We start from the raw sequence: 19,999 nt of genomic DNA, 5'->3' as shown, positions 1-19,999 counted from the left end.
GGCATGATTTTCTGGAAATGCTTTTAACGGAAAAGTTTTCTGTTAAAAGCATTTTCAGAAAAGAGCGTCTAGATTGGCACGGACACTTTTCCGCAAAAGCACTTTTTGTGGAAAAGCGTCCGTGCCAATGTAGACGTGCTTTCGCACAAAAAAGCCCCAATTGCCATTTTCGCGATCGGGGCTTTTTTTGAGGAAAACAAATCTCAGCTGTCTGCACTGGCCCTTTCGTGCAAAAGTTTTGCGCAAGTCTAGACACAGCCAATAAGAAAAGAAATTCCCAAGGAGGCAGTATAAGCTTTTGTTTTTAACAACTGCAGAGTGCACTTACTCCCTAAATTCTTAATCTGACAAACCCTAACCCATTGGAGCTTCTGAGTAATCCCAGCCTTTTCCCCCCCTGCATACTAGCCTCTTCTCCCTTGGCCAAATGTACCTGACAGTGAAAAATGTTGCTGCTTAATAGTCCTTAAAGAAAATTATTTGTGACGCTTTTCTTTACTTAGAGTTCAGGCAAAAGAAACAATGTGTAAGATGACTATTTAAAGGAAATCCAGCCACCCTTGTAGGGCTTGGAATATACTCCAGAAAGTAGGAATATTGTCTCTCTGGAGTAGCAGGAGAGTAAGTACAACTTCATAAATTCTATAGTGGAGAGAAAACTGGAACTTGATCATCATACAGAGGCTGAAGTAAGAGTGTAACAGAAATACAGTGTTCCCTGTAAGCTATGGGCTTGTGTGACTACTTAGGAGAAATTCAAAACCTCCTAGCTGATTAGCAATACACCTGTAATTAGGTTTTGTGTTTTTGTTAGTGGTGCTGTACAATTTATTCTGCACATGGATGGAAAAGATTAGAGGGAACATTGATTACGGGGAGTCCATTTCTTATGTCTTCATTTTTACTAGAACTGTTGAGTTAGAAACTAAATGGCTGCTTGACTGCACAACAGAACATCTCTCTTCACTTACAATTTTAGCTGGTGAAGAGCTAATCTATTTGGCTGAGTTATACATTCACCTTGTAACAGCCCCATCTAGGTTGTATTTCCTTAATTTATTGATAAGGTCATGCAGGATTGTATCAATGCTTTACTAAAGTTCAGGTATATCATGTTCTCTGCTTCCCCCTTATCCGCAAGAATTGTTATCCTATCAAAGAAAGATGGCTGTTATCTATCACCTTAACTTCCAGATGTTCACAGATGAATTCCTTAATTATTTACTCCATTATCTTTCCTGGCACAAGAAGTTAAGCTGACTGGTCTGCAGTTTCCTGGGTGGTTCTCATTTCCCTTTTTAAAGATAGGTACTATATTTGCCCCTTTCCAGTCTTCTAGAATTTTTTGACTTCCATGACTTTTCAAAGATGATAGCTAAGGGCTCATATCTCCTCTTGGATTATCTCTGAACACCTTAAATAAGTTTTTCATATTAGGCTACTGGAGCATAAAAACTTAAATATGCAGCTCTAACATAAGGGGGTGTATATAACTGATAAGAAAGTAAATCTTAATCTAAAGCAAAATAACCAGATTAAGCACTTTAACTTAATGTTAGTTTACCAAATGTAACTTTTAAAGTAATGTCTTTGTGGCAAGGATGGGGAACTTTTTGGTGGTTAGGGGCCACTGATCCACAGAAAAAAATCAGTCAAGGGCCACACAACTGAGAGGCAGCAACCCTCTCCTACCCCCCCCCCCAAAAAAAAATTAACTAAGGATGTTAAGCAGCAGTAACTGAGTAATCGTGTAGTGGTCAATAAGGGAGGCACGCAGGAGGAGCTACTCTCGCTGCAGCTCTTCAGTTTCAATGTAGTAAGATCTGGGCATGCAGACAGCCCAGCTTCTACTACATTTAAATTGCAGAGCTGGAGTGGGGGTAGCTCCTGGACCCAGCATGAGCTAGGACTGAACAGGACTTGCTCGCTCCCATCTTGTGCCAGGTCCAGCAGCCCCTGTCCATGGAGAGTCCCAGGAAGCCTCAGCAGCTCCTGTCCACAGGGGTTCCAACTCCCCACTGGGACACCCTGCGGACAAGGGCTGCTTAAGTAGTCGACTCAACTATCCAATAAACCTAAGCTTATCGGTAAATGACTAATGGACTACTCTTCTATATTCCTACCCTGAACCCTCACTGATATGGCCCTCAACTGAGAGACCTCATTCCCCTGCTGCTCCAGCCCCATGGGGCGGGAGGGGAGTAGGCAAGAAAAAGGGCAGAGAGGACCAAGGTTCAGGGCTCCCCTGGCCAGATTAACTCTGAGATCTCAGGGTTGGTAGATTTTGTAACCCCTCCCTAAGATCTGGGATGAGGCCAAAACTTAGGAGTTAAGGTTGCCAGTGAGTGGCACAGGGATGGGGATACAGGAGGGGGTGAGTGTTTGGGAGTCTGACTAGGAGGGAGGCTGTAGGGGTGGCCTTGTGGGTAGAATGTCTGGCCAGGAGGGAAGGAATAGTGCAGGAGCTGGCTAGGAGTACAGGGTCTTGGGGGGAGGGGTACATGAGGGAAATGGGGATGCAGGGGTCTGGGCATCAGCAATATGGGGGCTTTGTGCTCCCTACCACTCCTGGGCGCTGGTCCCATTGGCCATGATTCTACCTAATGGGAGTAGTGGGGAAAGCCTCTAGACAGTGCATCTGTGTGCTGGTGTTCCCCTAGCTGGAGGGGGCTGGGGTGAGAGGGAGCAGCAGCACATAGAGCCACTTACTCCTCCCATGAGCTGGATCCAGCCGTGAGGCTTGGGGCTTTAATTCTGTGAACAAATAGGGAAGATGCTCCAGAGCACCAGTGCTTCATCAACCGTACCTTGAGGATAACTACGTTAGTCAAACACCTGTACAGGGTACTGTGCAAATAAGATACAACTGCTATATTTTCATACTAAAAGAAGCTCCTGTCCTCTGTTCTTAATTAGACTGCTGATACATTGCAAATACAGTCTACATGTACCACTTTATATCTTCATGAGGCTATGTCTACACTGCAGGCTTTTTGCGCAAGAACAGCTGTTCTTGTGCAAAAACTTGCAGTGTCTACACTGCACGTGCGTTCTTGCACAAGTAAATTTACAGCAAAGCGTTGGAAAACAGGGCTTCTTGCACAAGAGTTATTCCTCTCCCCACGAGGATTAATCCTTCTTGCGCAAGAGCTCTTCCACAAAAGGGCAGTGCAGAGAGACAACAGGTTTCTTGTGCAAGAAAGCCCTATGGCTAAAATGGTCATCAGAGCTATCTTGCACAAGAGCATCCACACTGCCATGGATGCTCTTGTGCAAAAGCACATCTCTTCCACAAAAGCACGTGGCAGTGTGGACACACTCTTGTGGAAGACCTTTTGCACAAGAACTCTTCCACAAAACAGTTCTTGTGCAAGAAGCCTGCAGTGTAGACGTAGCCTCAGAGTGTTACAAAAATTAATCCTCAAAACACAACACACACAGGCAGGTCAGCACTTGCTTTATAGTTGGTAGGAACAGATTGTCAAGGCCACAACATGAGTTAGTGGCAAAGCCAGGACTGGAGTCTGAGGGTATGTAATGGAGCATGCCTCAGGGCTACAGGTATTTCCTGCTGGCCACTTGGGAATTAGCTCATCCAGCCCTGGAGTGCCCCCTTTTGACCTGTGTCACCATTACCTATTTTTCTCTCCACTTCTGGATACTGCCCTATCACAGTGCCCCAAACTCTGGGGTTTTCCCCTTCTGGGAACCCCCACTTCCTTATGCCTACCTTGCCTCAGTGACCCACTGCAGCTTCATCAGCCCCTTATCTCAGGGCAAACTGCAGTCTGAAATAGCCACTCATCATTGGCAAGGAAGTGTGGACTTGCTACTTTTGACAACCACCCCTCCCCCATCCCTAGTACTCTCAGGCCTTGCTACCTGGGGCCTTTCCTGGCCAGAGTTTCCCCAGCTGTTTGCCTTTTACCAGTCAGTCTCTCTCTCCTCTCCTTCCCCCCTCCCCCGGCATCTAGATGCCTTCCTGCTCCCAGCTAGAGCAGGAGTGAGTCTGTGTCTCTTCCTCTCCAGGAGCCTTTATTTATAGTCCCTTCAGCTGGGCCCTAATTAGCTAGTACCTGCCTCAGCTGTGGTGCTTTGCTCTCTCAGCCCTCTCCTAGGGCTGGGTTTTACTCTTAAAGGACCAGTGAGGAGCAGACACCCCATTATAGGGTATTTCATTGTTTTTTGCTTATACCACAAGTTGATGCTATTAGCAATTAGAAGAGAGTGTGTGTGTTTTAAATGCATAGCTACTATATATTTGAGAGTTTGTCTGCCTGTGAATGTATCTGTCTGTTCAAAAACTCCTCCTAAATGGTGCTAGGATCACCAAATTCAGTATGCAACTTCTTCTCATAACTTAAGCCACGGTAATGGTTTGGTTGTGCCTGGAATGGGATTGTTTCTCATATAAGAGAAAAGAGACAATCACCAGCAGGAGTGGCGCAGAGATGGGGGCTGGGAGTCTCAGGGCAGTGCATCCTCCTTCGCCAGAAAGGATTGTCCCAACCTTGAGCCTCCTTCCCCGCCTCTCTCCCCCAGCATCCTTTAGGACAGTGGTCTACAACCTTTTTATACCCAAGATCACTTTTTAAATATCAGAACAAGCAAAGATCTACCACCTCACCCCACCCCTCCCCTCCCCTCCCCCCAAGACCCCATCCCTTCTTTGAAGCGCTGCCCTCTCTTTTCTCCTCGGGTGCGTCTAGACTGGCATGATTTTGCGCAAAAGCAGTCGCTTTTGTGCAAAATCTTGCCGCCTGTCTACACTGTCCGCGAGTATTTGCGCAAGAACACTGACTTTGTACTGTACAAAATCAGTGGTTCTTGCGCAAATACTCCAACGCTCCCGCTCAGGGATAAGCCCTCTTGCGCAAGTATTCTTGTGCAAGAGGGCCAGTGTAGACAGCCACGTTAATTACTTGTGCAAGAAAGCCCGATGGCTAAAATGGCCATCAGCACTTTCTTGCTCAAGAGAGCGTCTACACTAGCACGGATGCTTTTGCACAAAAGCAAATCTTTTGCTCAAAGGCACATGCCAGTATAGATGCTCTCTTGTGCAAATACTTGTAACGGAAAAACTTTTCTGTTAAAAGTATTTGCACAAAATCATGCCAGTCTAGACACAGCCCTCCTCTCCATCACTTGCTATCCCCAGCTTTTATGCACTCTACACTGCCACTTTTCCCCCCAATTCTTATGTAGGAAGACGTTTTTCCAACATTTGGCCTGTCTAGACTGGACCAAATGTTAGAAAAACCCCTTCTTTTGGAATCCCCCTTATTCCTCGTGGAATATTCCACTAAAAAAAGGCAGAACAAATGCAGGGGTCAGGGTACAGTGGGAGCAGGGGACACGGTGCTGGGGTGGGGGCAGGGTTCTGCAGCAGGGGACAGGGTGCCAGTGGGGAACAGGAGAGAGGGGACAGGGTGCCAGTGGGGGCAGGGAGTTCCCTGCACCAGCCTCCCCACAGGACTCCCCTCCCCCTGCAGAGGAGGGAAGCCCCTGCATGCGCCTCCTCCGGGGCCAACTCCCCCCCCCCTCCCATGGCGCAGGGAAGCCCCCTCATGCCTCCTCTGGGGACTCTCCCTCCTCGCAAGTTTTGGCACGCCACAGACCTGAGGGAGGACAGCGGCCAGCACACTTCCAGAACTCCCGGAAGTGGCGCGCAGCTGCAGGACTTCTGTCCACCCTGCAGGACGCTGGCACTCATTTTCATTGGAGGTAGGTAGTGGGGCTTCTCACAGGTGGGAACAAATGGGGGGGGGGGCCCAAACACCTCGCTATCGACTCGTTGAGCCCTCGGGATCAACTTGACTGGTTGGTGACGATGGCTTTAGGGAGAGAAGGGGGGCCTGAAGCCCCTGCTGCCCTATTCAGACAGGAACATTGCTGGCCGTTCTCCTTCGTCAGGGTATGAGGAGAAAGTATAATGCCAGGAGTGCAGGAACAAATGAACCTGGACTTACCCCAGCCAGAGGACATGTACTCTCCTCTGGCTGTGCTCTCTGTAGCTGCAGCAGCCATGGAGAGAGGCTTCTCACCTGATCCCAAGCTGCTATGGTGAGAAAAGGGTGGGGTAATCAACCTGCATACTAAACCCCTCATCTCCAGGCCCACCCCTCTGCAATGATTTAAATGGAAAACAAAAAAAACTGAGTTAAGGATCCGATGCTGGGTAAATCTAGTTTAAAATATATCAGTAGGACAGTGATTAGGCAAATATGCTAGGTTTCTTCATGAGCCACTGAAAAAAACATAACTTCATGGCAGTCTCCTGATGAAAAGTATAACATTAAGACTTGGAATCAAAATGTGCATTAATGTGAAATTGAGCTTATTCCATCCTTTTACATCAAGCCTTTACATGGAAAACACTTTCAGAGTTAAGCCAACTTAAGTTCTCATTTTTTGTTTTTGTCTTTAACCTCCCCTCTTAAAACCCCTCATTCCAATAGAAAGGATTTTGCTTCCTTGATTTTTTTCTTTATGGCTTTACAAGTAAGGGTGAGTCCAGCATAGTGACGTTTCAGCATCTCTAGCTGCTGACTTAGCACCTCAGCAGCATCCACCTTCTTCTCAAAGTCCCGCAACAGTGCCTCACTTCCGAGAAGCCCACACTTCTGTCGCAATTTCAGGTTGTGCACTCGTAAACTATCCCTAGCCTGTTTTGTTTTTGTCAGAATCTCTCTTTTCTGGGTCACCAGTGCTTCAGTCTCGATTAGGTGGGCCCTTTGGTTTTGATTCTGAGCTTCCACAAACTGCAGTTTTTCTTTGAGCTGAGTCAGGATGTGTACGGTATTAGTGATCTTCTTCCGGAGCTTCAGAAGCTCTTCATTGCGCTCCTCAATTTTCTCATTGTAGGTCTGGTTCTCTATCTTCAGCTGCTCAAAGTCAATCAAATGCAGCCCCTCTGCCAGCTCCTCTTGTGCTTTCAGGCTTGCTTCCAGCTTTTCTACCTTATGCTGCAACTTGATGTTTTCAAGGCGAACCTAGAATGGTAGAAATGAGACCATGGTAGAAATGAGACCACGAAAGATTTATTAGCTTTTCTAGTCCACCTCTCTATTGGGATTGCACTTCTTTACACTTTGTCAAATCTAAGTATAAATGACCTAACCCATTAAGCATCTTCCACTGACTTCTAGCGGGTGCTAGATACCTGCCGAGATTTTCAAAAGTTGCTGTGTGTGACTCCTTCATTGTTAGCTGCCTAACTGCTTTTATCATCTAAAATGTGTGCATATATGCATGGGAGTGGGAAGTACACTAAAGAGATGCTATTAAGGCCCCGTTGGAAGATTTCATGGGCACTGCTCAGGAACTTCAGCACATGTCCCTTGTTAGCAGTGTCCTCACCTCACTCATCTCCTTCTCTTTACGCTGCTCCTTGGCTTGGATCTGCTCGACCTCCTTCATAGCAGCTTCCTTGCCCCCCATCTGGCGCCCCATGGTGAAGAGGGCCACTTCCTTCTTGCAGGCCTGGAAGGCGAGCCAATCGGCCTTCACCTTGCCCAGCTTCTCGGTGCACTGCTGCTCCAGGTCGTCTATCTGGAGCTGGTACCAGGCCTTCTGCTGGGCCAGCTGGTTCCTCAGCTCCTCCAGCATGGTCAGGTACCTGGCGTAGCGCTGCTCCTTGTCGGAGACCAGCTCGTCCAGCTCCGCTCGGGGCGGCTCCTCGCCCTTCTTGCGGAAGATCTCGTAGAGCTTGAACTGCAGGTGCCCGTTGTACTGGCGCGTGCGCTCGCGCTCGGCCAGCAGGAGGCGGTACTGCTCGGTCAGCTCCGCGCGCTGCCGCTGCTCCTCCGCGGCCGCCGCCTCCCTGCCTGCCGCCGCCGCCTCCTCGTCCTCCTCCTCCTCGGCGGGGCTGCGCAGCTCCAGCAGGGGCAGGCCCGGCGGCCCCTCCCCGAAGCTCACCTGGGGGCTTAGCACCTCCCCCACCTGCAGCGGGGGCGGCTCCTCGGCCTCGCCCTCTGCGAAGCTGGCGCTCGGGGGCGCCGCGTGGGCGGCTCCCGCCTCTGCCTCGGGGGCTGCTCCCTCCGCGGCCGGGGAGGGAGGCTCCGTGCCCGCCCCCGGCTCTGCCGCCCCCACCGCCTCCTCCTCCTCCGCAGCAGCCTCTTCCGCCGCCGGATGCTCCGGGGGGCTCTCGCCCCCGGCCTCCTCCGGCCTCTCCTCTCCGGCCGCCTGCTCCTCCGCCCCGGGCCCCGGGCCCTCTGCCTCCGCAGGGGCCTCCCCCGGCTCCGCAGGGGCCTCCCCCGGCTGCGCGGGAGCCTCCGCGCCCTCCTCCCCCTCCTCCTCCATCCCCTCGGCTGGCCCCGGCGCGATTCGGGCGCCTCAGTCTCAGTCCCGCTGCTTCCTTGTTTACGTGTCTTCCCCGTTGCCAAGGCGACAAGGCCGGACTCCTTCAGCCAATAGGAGGAGCTGCCCCCTCCCTGCTGCGCCACTGCGCCGACGCCACAAACCGTTGGCCGACCATTCCGCGAAGGGGTTGCCTAGGGTCGCTTACCTGATTGGTTGTAGTAGAGGCGGACGGAAGCAGAGCCTCGATTTCTACTGGCCTTCCGTTTGTAGCCACGCCTCCTCGCCCTCCTCTTATTGGTTTCACTGAGGAGGGGCGTGTCAGATGTTTTGGGCTCTATTGGGCTTCCACCTCGGGTCCGCAACCGTCGGGCGCCCTGCCATTGGCCGTCTGTGGGAATGGGCGGCGCCGCGCGTGCGCAGGGCCGCGCGGCGGGCGGGGTAAGATGGCGGAACTGGGGAAGAAGTACTGCGTGTACTGCCTGGCTGAGGTGAGCTCGCTCCGCTTCCGTTGCACCGAGTGCGCCGACATCGAGCTCTGCCCCGACTGCTTTTCGGCAGGCGCCGAGATCGGGCCGCACCGCCGATGGCACGGCTACCAGCTGGTGGACGGCGGCCGCTTCACCCTCTGGGGGGCCGAGGCCGAGGGCGGCTGGAGCAGCCGGGAGGAGCAGCTGCTGCTGGACGCGATCGAGCAGTTCGGCTTCGGCAACTGGGTAAGCGAGCCGGGCAGCGCAGGGGGCCGCGGAGCCGGCAGCCGCTCACCCCGCCTCCCCTGGCAGCCTCGGGGCCGGGCATTGCCCTGGCCTGTCAAACGGGGGGGGGGGCTGCTCAGGGAGCCGGTCTCGGGGTCGGTGTGTCACGGCCGCGGCTTTTCCGGGTGGGAGATGTCGTTCCCTCCACGCTCCGCATCCAGCCGTGCCTCGCGCTTCCCCGCCGCCCCTTCTGCCCGTGTCAGCTCCACGGCGTCCCGGGGCTGACAGCCAGCTCGTCTGCCCACCCCAGCGGCTCCCTTCCCCTCAGCTGCTCTTCGTGCTCCAGTGTCAGGCATTTCAAGACGGTTTTTGCCTTTCGCGGCTCACTGAAACCTCACCACTTCGCAGGCCATCAGACGGGCTAGTAGTGTTGATACCGAGCGCCACGCCGCTTGGCCCCAATGAGCACTGCAGCTGCCCGTCGTGTGGCCCCACGAGCCGGGCTGCGTAGCGGCTGCTGGAGCTGGGGCCACGGTGAGGCTGCCCCAATAGGGACAGCTTATTGCGGCACCAGCTGCAGCACACCCAGTTGTCTTCTGAGCCACCCAGCCTGCTACTGCATGGGGAACTCCAGCTGGTGGGCTCATTAGCATCTGGGGACATGGCATGGCAGTGTGCGTTGACCCGGCAGGCAGGGGTTCATGGCTCGCTGCCAGTCTGTGGACCAGTGGTTAGGAACTGCTGCCCCTACACAATGAACAGAACAGGTAGTTAGTTATCAAGTGATCTATCCCGTTGCCCATTCCCAGTTTCTGGCAGTCAAAGGCTAGGGACACCATCCTTACCCATCCTAGCTAATAGCCATTGGTGGACTTATCCTCCATACATTTATCCAGTTCTTCCTTTAGCCCTGTTATAGTCTTGGCTGTCATGACATCCTCTGTAAAGGACTTCCATAGGTTGACTGTGTGTTGTGTGAAGAAATACTTACTCGTTTGCTTTAAACAAGCTGCCTATTAATTTAATTTGGTGACCCCCTCATACTTGTTTGATAGCCTGCCTTTTTTCAGTACCTGTTTCACAGTCCGTGTGTGTGTGTGTGTATTTGAAGAGAAATAGTCACCAAAGAAGCCCACAGATTGCATAATTAGTATGTGCGGGAGTGATTCTAGTAAAAGAAGTGTTTGCCCCCCCCCCCCCCCAAAGACTTGCAACAAAATCTGTCCTTTAAAAAGAACAGTAAAGATGTCCTTTTGTACATAACCCTATCCAGTTTTATTGCAGGTCTGATTCAGTTTGCTAACTTGTTCTGTTTTCTAATTACACCTCTGTTCGTTTTTCATTCCAGTATGTGACAACTGTTAAGTCACATGGATTCTTACTCTTTAAACTACATTAACAACATTTCCTTGTTTTGGCACGGTATAGCATAAGGATGTTAAGTATTAGGTGGTTGACTAATCGAATAGTTGATGCATTTTGAACAAGATGGTGTGAACCCACACTAGAATGGGTAATCTATATATTGCTGAGAAAAAGACACTTCTGTTTGATGTTAGGGATGTTAAATTTCAAGTAATGGACTAATCAAATAGTCGATGCAATTTGCATCGACTATTCGATTAGTTGATAGGGCGCCTCTAACTTTGAAGTGTAGCAAATACATACAGATGCCAACAGCACCTCAGTGCCTAAACTCTCAGACTGAGCAAACTACAATGGTTTCTCGATGAATTCCAACACATCCTCAGTATCTGCATGAGCAACACCAGGAAGGGACATCCTCAGGCTCATTATCAAATCTCCCATAACCCTAGGGCTGCTGCTATACTGCAAAGGCAAAAGCACTGCGGGGAGCATAGGGCTGGCTGGGGACTCCCCCGTTGACCCCAGGGCTCTGTGTGGCACTGCCAATTTGAAACATCACGCGGAGTCCAGCATCAGACTTCATGTGGTGTTTCAAAGGGCCACACGGAGCCCGGGGTGTGGCCCCAGGCTCCATGTGATGCTGCCTCTTTGAAGTACCCCCTTGTCGTTCATTCCCCCCCCCCCCCCACTGCCTATTTCTGATAGAGGCAGCAAGGGGTGGGGGAAGCGACTAGTTGACTCGACTATACAATAAGCATTTGCTTATCAGATAGTTGACTATCATTCATATCCCTAGTTGATGTTATTCTTGATAACTTGAGACGTTATTCTTGATAACTTGGTGTATTTTTAGAACTGAGCTAATCAAGTTGGCACTAATTTCCTGAACTCTCTCCTTCTAGGAGGATATGGCTGCTCACGTTGGAGCATCCCGAACTCCCCAGGAAGTGATGGAACACTATGTGAGCATGTATATCCATGGCAACCTTGGAAAAGCTTGCATCCCTGACACTATCCCTAATAGAGTGACAGATCACACTTGTCCCAGTGGTGGCCCACTTTCTCCTAGCCTAACCACACCCCTCCCTCCTTTGGACATATCAGTGGCAGAACAGCAGCAGTTGGGGTATATGCCACTTCGAGATGACTATGAGATTGAGTATGACCAAGATGCTGAGACTCTGATCAGTGGCCTTTCAGTGAACTATGATGATGATGATGTGGAAATAGAATTGAAAAGAGCTCACGTTGATATGTATGTAAGAAAGCTTAAGGAGAGGCAGCGGCGAAAAAACATTGCACGAGATTATAATCTGGTGCCTGCCTTTCTTGGGAAAGATAAAAAGGACAAAGAAAAAGCTCCAAAACGGAAAATCACAAAAGAAGAAAGGGAGTTGAGGCTAAAACTGAGGCCTCTCTATCAATTCATGTCTTGTAAGGAGTTTGAAGACTTTTTTGAAAATATGCACAAAGAGAGGATACTTCGAGCAAAGATTCGAGAACTGCAGCGGTACCGGCGAAATGGAATTACCAAAATGGAAGAGTCAGCGGAGTATGAGGCAGCTAGACATAAACGGGAGAAGAGGAAGGAGAATAAAAACATAGCCAGTTCCAAGAGAGGAAAGGAAGATGGTAAAGATGGGGAATTTGCTGCAATTGAAAATCTGCCTGGCTTTGAACTCTTATCAGACAGAGAAAAGGTACTCTGTAGTTCTCTAAATCTGAGTCCTGCACGTTATGTGACTGTGAAAACTATAATTATTAAAGACCATCTCCAAAAAAGACAGGGTATTCCTTCCAAAAGTCGTCTTCCCAGTTACTTGGACAAGGTACTAAAGAAAAGGATTTTAAATTTCCTAACAGAAAGTGGTTGGATATCTAGGGACGCTTCATGAAACTGATCTGAAAGCTGAGTCATTGTGAACACATGGCTCATCATGAGCTAAATGGCTCTAATACTTTCTCTCCTTCCCTGAAGATAGGCTTTTCTTTCTCTGTAAAATATGAGTATTTACTGTCCTGTCCAAAAGGACTCTACATCGCTGGATCATGAAAAATATCAAACTGTAACTTCTTGTTTGATTTCAGAGTTAACTACTTTAAGATGAAGGATTTGCTGTTAAATATTCATTGCAGATGAGGTGATCAAATTTTATTATATTTTGGAACATTATTGGAATGGATAGGTTCTTACTTTGATTTATTCAACTCCAGTAGCCAAAGGCTAGTTGTTACACTCTCTACTGTTGAACAAAAGGGTTAATAATGCAACACTTGCTTATTTTGGGGTGGGGAAGCATTCATTTGGTGGAGCCTGTCTTGAAGAGACAGCAATACATGGTGCTGGTAACCAAACCATACTTAGAAAATCCTGAGCTTTGAAGTACAGAACACTTGAAGTGAGCATTTCTTGAACAGTGATTAGTTTCCAGCACTCTTTACTCAGTAACAACAAGGACCTGTAGTATGGTAGAATGATGTGAGCACATAGAAAATGCAAGAGGAGGTGAATCAACAGGATGGGACAAAGACATGGAATATGGTGGATAAGTTGCTTCCAGTCACTTCCCTCATGGAACAGATTATTTAAGATTTATTTTCACACTGAATGTACTCTTAGGCAGACAACTTAAGGGTCTGTGCTGGCATAGGCTCTCTAGAAAACTCCTGTGACAGATAATTCAATAGGAACTAAGTTCCTTGCCCCTACTCCGGACACAGGAAGTGGTGGTGGGGGGAGGAGGGGAGCTTAACTGGTCCAGGGAAGAGTAATGTCCTTCTGAATCTGGCCTGTTGTTTGTACACTTTCATCTATTACTGATGTACAAACCACTGACACTGTAAAAACATGGGAGCTACTTTAGACTTGCAGCTAAAGTTCCCTGCTTGTTTAAAAACACAAAACCTAAATCAAGCCATTACATGTTGCCTACTGCACATATTTTGCTTAAAATATTTTGAGATTAATTTATTGCAAGTGGCAGCAGAAATCTTAATTTGCTATGTGGTCTGCTTCAGTGCAAATAATGTGGCATTTCACTAAAATGTGATATACCAACTTTTGGGGGAGAGATTGTGGTGCTTATTTTGTTGTTGGTTTGGGATTTTTTTAAGGGCTACACTATGAATTTGGTGCTTGCAACAAGCACAAATTTCTCTCCAAGCAGAGCATACATGAGCAGTATCTGATCAATAAAATGTTAATCTTGTGCATCAAATTCTTAATTGTGAAGCAGGGAACAATTCTGAAGAACTAAAGTAGGATTTTTGTTACAAATACCTTATCTGAATGTAGCAAATTTAAAAAAAAAAAAAAAAAACCTGCTTCTAGCTGATATTCTTGCAAATTGCAGGGAACTATGTGCTATTTAGGGTCTTCTGGGTTTTAATTCCTAGTTCCCTATATTCTTGCTGGCTTCTTTTTCTTAAGAGACCTTTCCAAACTGGGAAGTTAGCTAACTTGATGTGTTTGGAATGCAGGCACTCTGAAAATTGGTACTTGAAGATAACTAGAAAAAAATAGAGCATTCAGAATGTCTAACACTTGTTTTGATATTTCATGCAGTGGACAGAGAAGTAATCCTCAAGCCATGTAATTATTCTTTCAAGCTGAAGAGAATGTGACACATGGAATTGAGTGTTCTTAATTGTCAATGTATTCAGCATTACCAAAACAGTGTTAACAGTGAGTGCTAATAATAGTATTAGTACAGAAGTAAGAATTTCCAAGGGACTTCATGGTGGCTTTTTCTTTTGAGCTTGTGGTATAAAGTCTCTTCAGAAAGGCAAGGGCTATGTCCCCAGTTGTGTAAAGCTTTTTGTCATAATTGTAAATGGCTTCTTGTAAAATGCTTAAGATAAAACTGTCAGTCCCACTATTTGTTTTGTTGCAGTACAAGTGACTGCAGTGTGCTCAACAGCTAGGAGAACCACCTCTGTCACTTGTGTGTATCCTTTTGTGCATACACAAGTTCAGATACTACAAACCATGATGCATTTTCATGCCCTACTTACTTGGAAAGGGAGAATATTCTCAATCTGTCTCTATTTTCAAGCATGGTTACTGGATAAGATGGTTGGTTGTTCTTTTCAATTTGTAAATCCTGTTATCCGGGTGCCATACCATCACCATACATTCAGTATTCTGGAACATCAGCTGCATAAGTAACTTTTTCATTTAGTAACTTTTTAAATCTACATCACTTTTACTTTGAAGGTGCTCTAGCAAAACTTTTAATTGGTTTAACTGAAGCAATATTTGGAAGCCCATCTGATGGATAACTAAAAGAATCAGCCTTCTAAGCACTCATGACATTCAACTAAATATTGTATAAATCAGCTCTTCTACATTTACACTTTGTAGTTTCCTATTTCCTCAGCCCTTCCAAAAATGTTACTTTGGTGCTAGATATAACTTATTGAAGATCTGAATGAATGTAAAATAAAGTATTTTTAATGTATGAAAACCATGGATATCAATAGTTATTTCATCCCTGGAAGCAGATTCAAGGATGCAGAAGTGTTCTGTTACCTTTGAATGCTATTCTGTCAGAAAGGGCTTCCTTAGCAGCAAGGTTTCATTGTCAACTATTTTATTTAAGTAAAGATGACTTGTGCTAGAGGAAATGACTGTTCAGCATCCTCACGTGACATTGCTCTCTTAGCCTAGGGGTATGTCTAGACAGCATCCTTCTGTTGGAATAAGCTACACATTTTGCACTATGTAAATTGTGTAGCTTATTCAGAGTCTGTTGAAAAAGCTTACTTTGAAATGTGGCATTGTGTAGACAGCATTATTCTGATAAATCCTTTAATGTTACAGGGATGCCAGAATAGCACGCACCTGCTATTTTGGGAAATAGCAGGCACTTTTAAAGACACAGCATTGCTATTTTTGGATACTTCAGTAATATTTCATAAGTGCTTTTCAAACCATACCACCATGTATAATACACGTCCTTTTTTATGCTGAATTAATCCTAACATACATGTTGCTAATTTACAAGGAACTTGCTATTTGACTGTCTGTGGATGCCTCAAATAGCACTATAATTTCTTTAAAAATGAGTAGGGCTGTGGCACCTTAGAGACTAACAAATATATAGAGAATCATGAAAGCTCATGATATATGTTAGTTTTTAAAGTGCCACAGGACTACTCATTGTTTTTAAAGTTAGAGTAACACGGCTACCCCTCTGAGACTATCGTCTCTGTCCTGAGAAATGAAATTAGCTTAAACTGTGACAGTTGAGCTTGTGTTCAGAGCACTGACCCTGTACTACAGATTGAACCCTTCTAGTCTAGTACCCTCAGAACCTGACTGGTGCCGGACCAGAGAATTTGCCAGCCATGGGAGGTTAAGATTATGTAACAGTATTACCTGCACTTCCACTGCTTACTGGGCTCTTAGACATGTAAGGGTAAACTAGAGCTAAATAATAGCACAGAACAGTGGGACCTAGGACTGCTGGCTGTAAATAACACTGGAAAATTTGGCTGCACCGATGAGGAGGTGGCCATCTAGCTAACTAAAATTGTGCTAGTTGACAGATGTTGCTGGACTAGAGAGTTTCAACCTGTACAAGAACAGTGATGACCTCGCCTTTAAGTATACTACTATATCCTGTCCCTAACATTGTGTATCTATTGTGCCCAACCAAGTTCCAATAAGCCCCTCCCTAACCAACTTTTTTTCTGTAACAATGAAACTTTTATCTTCACTTTACAAATATGTACTAATCAGCTTTGACGTTACAAGCTCTTCAGCAGCAAGAAGTGCTATCTGCATACCTGAGGTAGGAAAACCATCCTTAGTATTAAGTAGCTGTTCAGGATGCTAGAATGATTCCAGTGGACATTTGTGATTCAGGGTCCAGGAATGGCTTTGGACTTCATTTATGGTTTCCTAAGTACTTTACCACTTTTCTTCCATACAGTTGGTGCTATGGTACTATGCCAATCTCTTTTTTTAAAGAGAGATCTTGCAAGAGGCTGTTGCATATACCCCAACTACTTTTAAACCATGGTAAGAAAATACTGCAAGGAGGATATCAGCTGCCTGTTTAAGTGTATTCAGTTCAGTAGGGGTGTGTCGGTATGGGGGTGTGTGTGTGTGGTTTTTTTTTTGTAAATCAAATCAAACCATGCATTCATTTGAAGTGTGCTCTAGTGCAGCTATGCTATACCCATAACTGCCTTTGCTGCAGTCATGTAAAATCTAACTAAATGGGAACACTGTGCACAAACACATTTGAACAGATCTCTTCCCATTGTATAACTGAGATTTTTACATTAATAAAGTCTTTTTATTACTGTTAGTAATAGAGCCTGTATTTTACAGAAAGGCAGTTAGACATGCTTATGAATTTGTGCTCCTAGGTGGGAGGGAAAAAATAAGTGGGAGCTGTTTGTAGCAGCTTTTGCTTTTTGAAGAGATGCAGTTAAACTAAAGACATTAAATTGCATTTAATCAGCTAATCAAGTAGTCAATGGAATTTCCCTCAACTATTTGGTTAGTCAATAAATGGGGAACTGCAGAGCTGCAATGGTATTAGCTTCTGCCCTGGCAGCTAACCCCACAGCGGCTTTGCCTTTTAAATGTAATAGGAGCTACCTGGCGGCTGCTGCTCGCTCTCCCCCCGCCCCTCCCCCCCAAGCTGCCTAGGCTTATTGGGTAATAGGGTAGTCAACTACTCAACTAATCACTTACATCCCTATTAAAAACAGGCAAAATACTAGCCTTCTGGGGGGAGAAGAGTTGTGATCCTGCAGTTATACAGGATACTCTCTCCAAGTACCTTTTTCTGTCTTAAATAGGCACTCAGTGTTGGTGTCTCAAAAGCATTAGGGACAGCTTTTTACTACTGCGGTGGTGTTGACATCAGGCTGCTTCCAACAGCAAACTTCTCTGACCAAAAACTGCATATTAAGCTGCTGTAAATGTAACATTACCCAAGTATACCATTGCTCAGTAACTAACTAGGTGGGAAAGCAGTAAAAAAGCTGCCTGTGGATAGGAGTAAATCAAAAATGTATGTGCCACTTTTGCTCTGCTCCCCAAAAGCTCATTGCAGACAATTTTAATGTTTGGTCCAGCCGCTCTGCTTTGTAGGTCAGTTAATACATACATGCAGCAATCAATCTTGTTAGTGCTAGTGGCACAGGTGTCCAGTTACTTAACAAAAGCATGAGGCTGTAACCAGCATTGCCTCACAGAGACATGCACCTGAGGCACCCAAACCTCAGAGAGGCTAGACTCCATCAGAGCACATAGCATATATCCACTGATGCAAAGTATGTCAGCACACAAAGTACTTTAGTAATTGTTTTCTTATTATGGTGTTAATCTTATGTTCCCAGAATGATTTTAATGAATGCAGCCAGATTTGGAGTTTTGCCATTGCTGCATTTTTCCAGCATGTTATTTTAGAAGAATACTTCAAGGACAGACTCCATGGGCTAATGTACTAGTACCTGTTGACTTATGTGTGAGACAGTTAATTGACACGAAATCAGTAGCTGTGAGCCAAGACCTGTGCCAGCAGTGCTTCAGTCTCCCTCCACCTGGAGCCAGAAAAACCACCTGACCATAGATGCCTCTACCCAGACACTGGTGTGGTTTTGCAGGGATTGTGGCTTGCAATTCCCACTTACTGATATCCAGGCTGGGGGGAGGACAACCAGTGTGAAAGGTGCCTGCTGGTGGAATCTCTCAGGAAGCAGGTGAGAGAGCTACAGGAGGAGGTGGCTAGGTTGAGGGACATCCGAATCCATGAGCAATTCCTGGACAATGTTCATGTGGAGACAGCTGAGGTAGCTGTCCCACTACACAAGACTGGTGCCACACTACTGGTGGAGGAGATGGCTCAGGGCAGACACTGGCAGCTGGCTATTTCTGGTACTCCCACCATGGTACTAGCAAACAGCTATGCTCTTCTTGATACAGGCGATAAGGAATCACCCCCTACAGCTGAGGAGAATCCCTTGTACCCCCAAGGCGAGGAGGAAACATACAGCAGTGGTGGTCACAGACTCTCTTCTGAGGGGACTGATACACCCAGCTATCACCCTGACATGTAACTAAGGAGGTATGCTGCTCACCAGGGGCCCGTATCAGAGACATTTACAGAGGCATTGTTGAGGATCATCTAGCCCTCTGACTAATACCCCATGCTACTCATCCATATGGGCATTAATGATATTGCGAGGTGTGACAGCGGATCAAGAGTGACTACAGGGCTTGGGTAGAACCAGTGAAGACGTTTGGAGTGCAGGTGGTATTCTCTTCAGTCCTTCCTGTCAAAGGTTGGAGACCAGGCAGACATAGGTGCATCCTGGAGGCAAATGTCTGGCTGTGAAGATGGTGTTGCCAGGAGGGCTTTGGCTTCCTCAACCACAGAATACCATTCCAGGAAGGACTGCTAAGCAGGGATGGGGTTCACCTTTCAAGGAAGGGGAAGACCGTATTTGGATGCAGACTGGCTAACCTCGTGAGGAGGGCTTTAAACTAGATTCAACAGGGACAAGTTCCCAAAGCCCACAGGTAAGTGAAGAACATGGAGACCTGGGAGATGGGAAGGAAATGAGGAAGTGTGGGCTATAATAGCAAAGAAAAAGGAGGGAGGGATAAGGCAGAACTGGGAGGCAAGATCAAATCGGTATGTTAGATGCCTATACAGAAAGGCAAGAAGTATAGTTAATAAGCAAGCAGAACTTGAAGTGCTAATAAATAAATACAACTGACATCACTGGTATCATAGACTAGGTAGGATAATACACGACTAGAATATTGGTATAGAAGGGTACAGCTTACCCAGGAAGGATAGGCAGGGGAAAAAAGGGAGGAGGGGTTGTCTTATATTAAAAATGTATACACTTGGGCTGTGTCTAAACTGGCAAGATTTTGCGCAAAAACATGCTGCCTGTCTACACTGGCAGGGAATTTTTGTGCAAGAACACTGACATTCTAAGGTGTGAAATCAGTGCTTCTTGCGCAAGAACTATGATGCTCCTGCTCAGGAAAAAGCCCTCCGCTGTGTCTAGACTGGCAAGTTTTTCCACAAAAGCAGCTGCTTTTGCGGAAAAACTTGCCAGCTGTCTACACTGGCTGCTTGATTTTGTGCAAAAGCACTGACGTTCTACTGTCCGAAATCAGTGCTTCTTATGCAAATGCTTTTGACATTCCCATTCGGGCAAAAGCCTTTTTCCGGAAATGCTTTTGCGCAAAAGGGCCAGTGTAGACAGCTAAAGTGTTTTGCGCAAAAAATCCCTGATGGCGATTGGTGCTTTCTTGTGCAAAAGCCCGTCTAGATTGGCACGGACGCTTTTGCGCAAAAGCATTTTTTGCGGAAATCTAGACGCACTTTTCCGCAAATGCTTTTAACAGAAAAACTTTTTTAAAAGCATTTGTGGAAAATCATGCCAGTCTAGATGTAGCCCCCTTGCGCAACTCTTCTTGCGCAAGTGACCAGTGTAGATAGGCAACATGAATTTCTTGCATAAGAGCATCTACACTGGCACAGATGCTTTTGCGCAAAAGCACATCTCTTGCACAAAATCTTGCAAGTGTAGACATAGCCTTGGACATAGGAGACAGATATGTTGAAAGTCTCTGGGTTAGGCAAAAAGGGGTAAAAAAC

General features: G+C 46.8%; 2 protein-coding genes across 2 annotated transcripts; one reads left to right on the top strand and one right to left on the bottom strand.

Moving 5' to 3' along the window:
- Positions 1 to 6,174: 6,174 nt before the first annotated feature.
- Positions 6,175 to 8,362, bottom strand: CFAP184 (cilia and flagella associated protein 184). The gene is made up of 2 exons (XM_006128272.5): positions 7,360 to 8,362; positions 6,175 to 6,992 (listed from the first exon to the last, which is right to left on the bottom strand). Exons 1-2 carry the CDS (start codon positions 8,299 to 8,301, stop codon positions 6,447 to 6,449), a joined length of 1,488 nt encoding a protein of 495 aa, XP_006128334.3. The 5' UTR covers positions 8,302 to 8,362; the 3' UTR covers positions 6,175 to 6,446.
- A 320-nt stretch (positions 8,363 to 8,682) lies between these two features.
- TADA2B (transcriptional adaptor 2B) lies at positions 8,683 to 19,637 on the top strand. Its single transcript, XM_006128227.5, has 2 exons — positions 8,683 to 9,014; positions 11,264 to 19,637. Exons 1-2 carry the CDS (start codon positions 8,745 to 8,747, stop codon positions 12,254 to 12,256), a joined length of 1,263 nt encoding a protein of 420 aa, XP_006128289.1. The 5' UTR covers positions 8,683 to 8,744; the 3' UTR covers positions 12,257 to 19,637.
- Positions 19,638 to 19,999: the final 362 nt, after the last annotated feature.

This window comes from Pelodiscus sinensis, chromosome 4 (genome assembly GCF_052426305.1).
Source record: "Pelodiscus sinensis isolate ZL-2025 chromosome 4, ASM5242630v1, whole genome shotgun sequence".
Lineage (NCBI taxonomy): Eukaryota > Metazoa > Chordata > Testudines > Trionychidae > Pelodiscus > Pelodiscus sinensis.
The sequence above is the reverse complement of the archived record's forward strand: the minus strand, read 5'-3'. Positions and strand labels throughout refer to the sequence as shown.